The following is a 10,000-nucleotide window of genomic DNA, read 5'->3' on the forward strand; positions in this document are numbered from 1 at the left end:
AATCGATCCTGTAGATACAGGTAACACTCTCGACCCAGCCGGACTTATCAATCTGGATAAAGGATTTTAAAAAGCAGCAATCGAGTATGTGGTATCCTGGAAGGCAGACAGCACACATATGTTGCGACATCAGAGATCCCCTGCCTTAAGAGGGAGTAAAAGCAATGCGATGACAAAAGCTCAAATCAACAACCAGTCTTAACTCTTTCGCATCCCCTTATTTTCGTCAGTAAAGCTTCTTCAGCCCAACACTTTGAGAGGAGAACGATGCAGACGAATAGAAAATTTCCACACTCCCAGCACACTCACGACCCATTGTCGAGCTCACCTTGCTTCGTCTACTCACGTGCTTACCTTACCGGCGTGTGCACCTCGTGCGGCTTGTCGACGCTCAGATCACAGAACCTCGTGCTTGTTGTAGAACCCAATGCATGTCGCCCCCTCCCCTCAGGGTCATGTGAACGAACCTCCTCCTCCTCCTCCTCCTCCTCCAACCCCTCTGGCTAAACCCCCACCACACTTTCCTTTCCTCTTCTCCCCATGTCTCAAACGCCCCTCCTTCTCACAGTCATGTCTCATTCCCCATTTGCTTTCTTACTGAATAGTATCCCCCATTCGTGCCAACACCAACCCGTCCCTCGTTCTTATCGATGCATCTCTCCCCTCCCCTCCCCTCGGTGGAACTCTCGTGTCTTCCTCGCGCACTCACGTGCTCCACACACTGTCTAATTGCATACAAAACAAGGCCACGTGGTTTCTCTCCCTCCTCTCACCGCTCTCTCCCTCCTCTCACCGCTCTCTCCCTCCTCTCACCGCTCTCTCCCTCCTCTCACCGCTCTCTCCATCCTCTCAACGCTCTCTCCCTCCTATCCTTGTACGCTCTCTCCATCCTCTCACCGCTCTCTCCCTCCTCTCACCGCTCTCTCCATCCTCTCACCGCTCTATCCCTCCTCTCACCGCTCTCTCCCTCCTCTCACCGCTCTCTCCCTCCTCTCACCGCTCTCTCCCTCCTCTCACCGCTCTCTCCCTCCTCTCACCGCTCTATCCCTCCTCTCACCGCTCTCTCCCTCCTCTCACCGCTCTCTCCCTCCTCTCACCGCTCTCTCCATCCTCTCAACGCTCTCTCCCTCCTATCCTTGTACGCTCTCTCCCTCCTCTCACCGCTCTCTCCCTCCTCTCACCGCTCTCTCCATCCTCTCAACGCTCTCTCCCTCCTATCCTTGTACGCTCTCTCCATCCTCTCACCGCTCTATCCCTCCTCTCACCGCTCTATCCCTCCTCTCACCGCTCTATCCCTCCTCTCACCGCTCTATCCCTCCTCTCACCGCTCTCTCCATCCTCTCACCGCTCTCTCCCTCCTCTCACCGCTCTATCCCTCCTCTCACCGCTCTCTCCATCCTCTCACCGCTCTCTCCCTCCTCTCACCGCTCTATCCCTCCTCTCACCGCTCTATCCCTCCTCTCACCGCTCTCTCCATCCTCTCACCGCTCTCTCCCTCCTCTCACCGCTCTCTCCATCCTCTCAACGCTCTCTCCCTCCTATCCTTGTACGCTCTCTCCATCCTCTCACCGCTCTATCCCTCCTCTCACCGCTCTCTCCCTCCTCTCACCGCTCTCTCCCTCCTATCCTTGTACGCTCTCTCCCTCCTCTCACCGCTCTCTCCCTCCTCTCACCGCTCTCTCCCTCCTCTCACCGCTCTCTCCATCCTCTCACCGCTCTATCCCTCCTCTCACCGCTCTCTCCCTCCTCTCACCGCTCTCTCCATCCTCTCACCGCTCTCTCCATCCTCTCACCGCTCTATCCCTCCTCTCACCGCTCTCTCCCTCCTCTCACCGCTCTCTCCCTCCTCTCACCGCTCTCTCCCTCCTCTCACCGCTCTCTCCATCCTCTCACCGCTCTATCCCTCCTCTCAACGCTCTCTCCCTCCTATCCTTGTACGCTCTCTCCCTCCTTTCACCGCTCTCTCCCTCCTCTCACCGCTCTCTCCCTCCTATCCTTGTACGCTCTCTCCATCCTCTCACCGCTCTATCCCTCCTCTCTCCGCTCTCTCCATCCTCTCACCGCTCTCTCCCTCCTATCCTTGTACGCTCTCTCCCTCCTCTCACCGCTCTCTCCCTCCTCTCACCGCTCTCTCCATCCTCTCACCGCTCTCTCCATCCTCTCACCGCTCTCTCCCTCCTCTCACCGCTCTCTCCATCCTCTCACCGCTCTATCCCTCCTCTCACCGCTCTCTCCCTCCTCTCAACGCTCTCTCCCTCCTATCCTTGTACGCTCTCTCCCTCCTTTCACCGCTCTCTCCCTCCTCTCACCGCTCTCTCCCTCCTCTCACCGCTCTCTCCCTCCTCTCACCGCTCTCTCCATCCTCTCACCGCTCTATCCCTCCTCTCAACGCTCTCTCCCTCCTATCCTTGTACGCTCTCTCCCTCCTCTCACCGCTCTCTCCCTCCTTTCACCGCTCTCTCCCTCCTCTCACCGCTCTCTCCATCCTCTCACCGCTCTCTCCCTCCTCTCACCGCTCTCTCCCTCCTCTCACCGCTCTCTCCCTCCTGCCGACCGCTCTCTCCCTCCTGTCGACCGCTCTCTCCCTCCTGTCGACCGCTCTATCCCTCCTGTCGACCTCTCTATCTCTATCTCTATCTCTATCTCTATCTCTATCTCTATCTCTATCTCTATCTCTATCTCTATCTCTATCTCTATCTCTATCTCTATCTCTATCTATCTCTCTCTCTCTCTCTCTCTCTCTCTCTCTCTCTCTCTCTCTCTCTCTCTCTCTCTCTCCCTCCCTCCCTCGTGTCCGCTCCTGTTTTTATCCTCTTGTAACTTCTCTCTACCCCCTGTTTACTTTCCATCCACCCTCTGTCCCCCATCTTTCGAGGGTCATGCTAAAAGGTCGCGTTAACATAAAAGCTTGGTGTTGATGAATGTGGCTGGCTTAAGATCTTCGGGTCTTGAGTTTGAGCCCCTGTTCGGTGTCGTTAAATAACAGTAGGTGGGTTGACTCAACCTGTCATCCTTCCGAGGTCAGCAAAATGAGTACCCATTTACTGGTAATTGGGGCACTGCATCAGCCGCACAGCGCTTCCAGAAATGATGCAACCAGCAGCCACAGGCTGAATAGGAAATAATAAATAACCTGAGAATAAAACCACCTGTAAACGATTATCATTCGCTACGTTATTCCACGTGACATTCACTCTACGATCTACATTTTCCATCCACCACTCAGCATCCATTGCCGTGCGAAGCTGAACCAGTGCGCATTGTCGGCCCTCTTTGGCTTACATAATGCATTCAGCTCTCAGTGCTTGTTAATACTAATGGTGTACCTCATGCGTCCTGCCTCTTGGGCCATTAAGTCCACACCATAACTCACAGCACAGATGAGAAACGTGTTGACAAGTACAGTTCATGTACTGATGTACACATAGACCGGGAGCCCGGGGCTCTGAGCTCAAACGAACGAGGTACTAATATCTGAGCACAGGGGCATGAATGGAGTATCAAAAGACATATGGAAAGTTATTTCTGCCGGGTACCACCCTCTGCGTAAGGACCCTGGTGACCCTCCAAAGGGGTCCTTAAAATTGGCTAGATCAAACATTGGAAGTACCAGTTGATATCACTTCCATATGATGCATATGACCAACCTTACAACAAAACCACATGTGACAGATATGCCTAGTACTGCAAAAGACCCCCCAGAAGCCCCAAAAAGGGGCTAGCTCAAACATTGGAGGTACTAGATAAAATCAGGTTTAAAATCATATATACATCCCACAGAGTGTAAAATGTCCATTACCAGACAAATTGTCTGCTGCATTGGCCCTACCAGAACCCCCAAAAGTGAGCTCTAAAAAGGGCAAAACATTACAGTAGACAAAAAATACACAATTGGCATAATTTTGCACATTATGCCGGCACACCATTACCATAGGAAACATTTATGTTTAACAATTTAACAAAAGAACTACAAAATACTAATAAGCCGATTGGTATCACACTATGAACCAGTAAACTCGGAAAAACTACAGGCTCATATTGTACTGAAACACTCGGAAATATACGAAGACATAAACAGTTCCAATGTTTCCTAACTTCTCCTAACATTCTTTTCCGAGTTCGGAGATGTTATATTAGGAGAGGTCAGGGAACATTAGAACTGTTATTACTTCCAAAGATTTCCGAGTTCGGAGACGTTAGGAGAAGTTATAGTGGGGCAACTCAGCTAAATATAACATAACAATTGTGCATTTTGTGAGGAAAGCACCAAATTTGGCACACCAGTAGCCTAACATATTATGAACAGATTTGGATATTGGGCCATCTCAAATTCAGCCGCTGATGGCAATGGCAGCAATTTTCCACTGCCATCAAAAATTTGAGATGGCCCAATATCCAAATCTGTTCATAATATGTTCGGTTACTCGTGTGCCAAATTTGGTGCTTTCCTCACAAAATGCACAATTGTTCTGCTATGTTTCCCCACTACTAGGAAACATTGGAACTATTTATGTCTTCGTATATTTCCGAGTGTTTCAGTACAATATGAGCCTGTAGTTTTTCCGAGTTTACTGGTTCATTGTGTGATACCAGTAGGCTTATTAGTATTTTGTCGTTCTTTTGTTAAATTGTTCAACATAAATGTTTCCTATGTACTGAAACACTCGGAAATATACGAAGACATAAACAGTTCCAATGTTTCCTAACTTCTCCTAACATTCTTTTCCGAGTTCGGAGATGTTATATTAGGAGAGGTCAGGGAACATTAGAACTGTTATTACTTCCAAAGATTTCCGAGTTCGGAGACGTTAGGAGAAGTTATAGTGGGGCAACTCAGCTAAATATAACATAATAATTGTGCATTTTGTGAGGAAAGCACCAAATTTGGCGCACCAGTAGCCTAACATATTATGAACAGATTTGGATATTGGGCCATCTCAAATTATCGATATCGATTTCGGTCCACAACTTCACCGATGACTTCATCCTCACAATCTATTACTCTCCATTAGGAGTAGAAGGAGATGTGCCAAGTTTAAATTTTTTTTCCTATCGGCGGTTTCACATCAGATCATTTTTCCGATCAGCATAAATTTTTTGCATTTGATCCAAGATCGCTGCCATATCACGTGACCTATGATGTCACATTTATAATTAAAAAAATTCTCCTTGGAGAGGTCGCTCATACTCTGAAAATTCTGTGTCAATCGGACAAGTGGTTCCTGAGAAAAAGATGTTAAAAAAATAACAGAGTAATAAAAATAATAAATCTATACTAATAAATGTCAGAGTGTGTCAGTGTGTGTGTGTGTGTGTGTGTGTGTGTGTGTGTGTTCTATATAACTCTAAAGCCATGAAATGCAACAGCCTGAAACTTTGCATGCATACTTAGGGAACTTCAACGGAGTGCATGAGTGAAAATTGTGTTTGCGTTAATTGAAACACCCATTTTGAAGATAACTAACGGCCTTATTTAATTATATCCTTTATCATGTGCAATCTCGGACATCTGACTCCCCCTCGATCGAGTCCTAATTCAACATTTTTGTGGCCTTCTCAGCAATGCCTTGACTTGGAACAGACCACAACGATTTCTTAATGACCATTTTTTTTTTCATTCCCCTCACTCATCATCAAATGCCTGATCGTCATACCTACAAATCGCTGGATACATTGCAAAGCTTATAAATGCACGGAGATGCCAGCGTTTGTGGCTTTATTTCATTTCCGCACATTCCACAACCTCTAGAATCTCTTAAACTAAGCCGAATCACAAAATTTAATCTCCAGAGATGAATTTATCAGCAGTTCCAACTGCTAAAAAAAAAAAAGTATTTATTTGTGCAAATCGGACAGACTTTCACATTTTGGCATTTCCAGGAGGTGTTTAATATGACGGATCGGCGATTGCTAATCGCTTGCCATCCCAGCCGTTGCTAATCAACTGTTTTGTTGGAGTGCTTCCTTGAGTGCTTAAACCACTTGGTGAGAGCTCTGCAACATTTGCACTGTCACTTGAATACTCTATATCGATCAATTTGAACAAAGTTCACGAGCCACTCGCCTGCGTTGGCCCTGCATTGTTGTACAGTGCATTGGGTGGTGGCTGGCTCGCTGAAAATGTGAAATTTTATTTTTCACCACGTTTCCGCTTTTTGTGCGATCTTCTTTCATCAAACGACCTGTCACTTCAGTATAGATAATACTGATTAAAAAAATAAATAAATAAATAAATGAAACATTTTGTTTTTCAAAGTTTCTTCAACCGTTCCATGGAGTGGTGGGTGAAGCCATAAGCTTCGAAGCTGATACCGGAGTGAGGAAGGCAAAATGAATTAAATGACACCGGAAGGGCACTCAATGGAGCGCATACCTCCGCCACGTAATGTCTGATCCACGAGAACATTTCAGGCCCAATACATTATTGAAATATCATGCTCTACAGCACATTATCGTTTTTGGCCCTATCTCTCAATGTTGAAGAATCACTTTGAAGATTCAATAATTCTCGTATCCAGATCCGGTTTTGGATCTTCACCAAAATCGAACCAATTCATCATTGCCACACACCCAACCTGTCCACCAAGTTTCATCTGAAACCGTCCACAACTTTTTGAGATATCGTGCTATATATTAGTTTAGCCCTATCTCTCAAAGATGAAGAATCACTGAAAAAAATGATCATTTCCGGATCTGGATTCGGAACTTAAACAAAGTCGAATCAATTCTTCCTTGTCACACACCCAACATGTCCACCAAGTTTCGTCCAAATCCGTCCACAACTTCTTGAGATATTGTGCTATATATTATTTTGGCCCAATCTCTCAATGGTGAAGAATCACTTTAAAAATTCCATTAGTCGGATTCGGATTCGGATCTTCACCAAAATCGGATCAGTTCGTCGTGGTCACAAACCTAACCTGTCCACGAAATTTCGTCCGAATCCGTCCACAGCTTTTTGAGATATCGTGCTATATATCGTTTTTCACCCTATCTCTCAATAGTGAAGAATCACATAAAAAAATTTTAGTCAGCGGATCCGGATCCAGATCTTCACCAAAATCTAATCATTTTGTCCTTGCAACACACCGAACCTGTCCACCAAGTTTCACCTGAAACCATCCACAACTTTTTGAGATATCCTGTACACAGATAAACACACAAACAGGCAGTCAGAGACTGGTACTTACGAAATCGTCAACTTGACCTCTGACCTTGTCTTATAAAAGCTGTCTCAAGAGAAGGTAGCGACGCAAACCAGAAGTTTCTATGATGATTCTGTACCAAACCATCAAAAATCGAACGTTTGACCTCACTGTGACCTTGACCTTTGACCGATATTGACCAAAATCTAATCAGCGCTAGCCATCACACTTCTGAATCACGTGGTGTAATTTGACATTGGTAGCTTCTTCCTATCTCGATTTATCGTGCCTACAAACAAACACAAACACACAAACAGTGGACGGAAGTCATCAATATACTTAACAAAATCTTCAGATTTCGTAAGTAACAAAAAATGACCGTGCAGAGCACAATACTTGCAAAATCCATCCCCTCTCCAAAGGTTGCCATGGATACATGAAATTACCCATTTCATTATCCATTTTTAAGATTAAAATTGACAATCTTAATGAAAGTTCAGGTCAATCGAATGAAAATGGATTGCTTTTCAGATTGAAATTGATGATTTTAGAAGTTTGACCTTGAGTTGACCTTTGACCTTTTGACCTCAAAAATAGTTGGCTTCCAAATTTAGTGATGCACTGTGCAAATGCTGCTTAATTTTCCATGTTAATCAGATGAAAATTGATGATTTTTCAGATGGAATTTGATGATTTTATAAATTTGATCAAGAGTTAACCTTTGATCTTTTGACCTCAAAAATAGTTGCTTTCCAAATTCAGTGATAGACTGCAAATCCTGTTCAACTTTCAAGTCAATAGGATGTAAATTGATGATTTTTCAGTTGAAAATGGATGATTTTAGAAGTTTGACCTTGCGTTGACCTTTGACCTTTTGACCTCAAAAGTAGTTGGCTTTCCAATTTAGTCATGCAAGATGCAAATTCGAGTAAATCGAGTAAATTTCGAGCAAATCAGATGAAAAATGACGATTTTATAAATTAGACCAGAAGAAGAACCTTTGACCTCAAAATCAATAGGCTTCTCAGTTGAGACAACCTCTACAACTTGGTACAGTTTCATGACAATCGCTTTAGAATTGTGACCTGGAGGTGACAAACAGACAGACAGACAGACAGAAAGGGGTGAAAACTTAACCTCCTTCACCTTCGGTGGCCGAGGTAAAAATATTTTGGCCACATCACGGCAGGATATCCGAGAGGCATGCATACTCACTCTAAGCTATCTAGCTTGGGTTTGAATCCTGACCCAGCTTTAAACTGTCATCCCGGTGTTTCACAGGCAGGGTGATTCATCAATGTGTGTGTTGTCTCGGAGGGACGTTAAACTAGATGTCACATCTGACAAATTCCCCCCCCCCCTTCTCTCCCCCTTCACACTCTTCCCTCCCCTCTCTCACCCTTCTCCCTCTCTCACCTCTCTGCCTCTATCACCCCTAACCTACCACTCTCCCACCCCTCCTTCTGCTTCTCCCGCCCTTCTGTTGAGGGGACTGTAGGATGTACGAATCAGATTCGGAGTGAGCTGACCAGAGGGGTGCAAAGGTCGCTGCACGTGCGAGTATGCATGCACACAAGCAGGCTTTTGCCAGGAAGATAACGTGGGTTTTAAATGCTCCCGCCTGGTGTTGTATAGAAGCTGGCAGTTAAAAAGAAAATGTTGCTGTGTGGCCACGTTTTATTGGCCTTTCCTTCCCTGCCCCTCACGCTGTCTTCCTTTCCCCCCTTCACACCACGGCGCTGCCCTCACTTGCCCTCCCCTCAAGCCACCTTCCTCTCCTCTTGTGTAGCCTTCCCTTCCCTTCCTCTCATGTCGCATTCCCTTCCCTTCCCTCACACTGCATTCTCTTCCACTCACACTGCCTTCCCTTCCCATTAGCTGCCTTCTCTCCACATCCCCTCATGTTTATCTCCTCCGAAACCCCCTTCCGTCTCCACCCCATGGACATCTCCTGGCAGTCTGTGCATGCTGTAATAACGTGCTGTTTTAACTTACCCCATTTCATTCAATCCTGTACTATCCCCCCCTCACTTCTCCACAAGTGTCATCACCAAATGCAAGTTGAGAACCCCTCCTCTCATGTTTACCTCCACTGAAACCCCCTCCTCCTCCCCACTTCTCCCCCCCCTCTCTCCCCAATCCTCCGTGCTCCCATCCCCCCTTTTTCGCTCTTCTCCCCCTTCCGAGCTCCCCCTCCCTCACCTCTCCGTCACCTCTCTCACCTCCCCCTCCTCTCCCTTCCACCTCCCCTCTCCTTCCTCTCTCATTCCCCCTTCCCTCTGTCCACTTTCCTTCCCCTCCCTCCCTTCCCTCCTTCCCCTCTCCCTCCTCTATCCTCCCCTCCTCTCCCTCCTCTCTCCCTCCCTTCCCTCTTTCTCCCTCCCTTTATATTCCTGTGAGCGAAGTGACGGGTTGTATTTGTTCATCTTCAACAACAACAAGTGGTGTCAGGCACAACAAATCCCGCCCATTTAAGGCATAAATTTATTTTGGGGATCAAATTTAAATTTGATACATTCTTAACCTGAATGTTGATTATAAGGAATATAATAAGGAATATTTTAGTCTTAGTTTGAAGTCAATTAAACCATTTTTGACGAAGTTATGAGCGAAAAAGATCTTGACCTTGACCTTTGACCCAATTGGACCCAAAAGTTAATGGGGTCGTCCGAGGTTCATTACCCACCTGTGGATACAATTTGACAGTGTTTGAGCCAGCCGTTTTCCTGTAAAGTTGTATTTTCGTAACCATGTTTTAGTTTTAATGGAAAATTTGTAATTTTGACCGATGACCATGACCCCCAAAACTTCGGACCCTACCGATCTTCACAAATACGCATTTTCACTACAGGAAT

At 46.2% G+C, this 10,000-nt stretch overlaps 1 protein-coding gene across 3 annotated transcripts in view; it reads right to left on the minus strand.

Moving 5' to 3' along the window:
- Positions 1-803, minus strand: part of LOC147018502 (class E basic helix-loop-helix protein 41-like) — a 62,627-nt gene extending 61,824 nt beyond the window's left edge. Inside the window, exon 1 of one of the 3 annotated variants that reach the window (XM_085898204.1) lies at positions 360-803. Coding sequence is in view for 1 of the 3 variants with exons in the window: in XM_085898202.1 (XP_085754328.1) it covers positions 204-213 (10 nt within the window). In the remaining 2 variants the exon portion in view is untranslated. The other 2 variants (XM_085898203.1, XM_085898202.1) reach the window with 2 other exon arrangements.
- Between the last annotated feature and the right edge of the window lie 9,197 nt (positions 804-10,000).

The sequence above is a fragment of the Eptatretus burgeri genome, chromosome 10 (genome assembly GCF_056783735.1).
Source record: "Eptatretus burgeri isolate ZD-2024b chromosome 10, Ebu_testis_v1, whole genome shotgun sequence".
Lineage (NCBI taxonomy): Eukaryota > Metazoa > Chordata > Myxini > Myxiniformes > Myxinidae > Eptatretus > Eptatretus burgeri.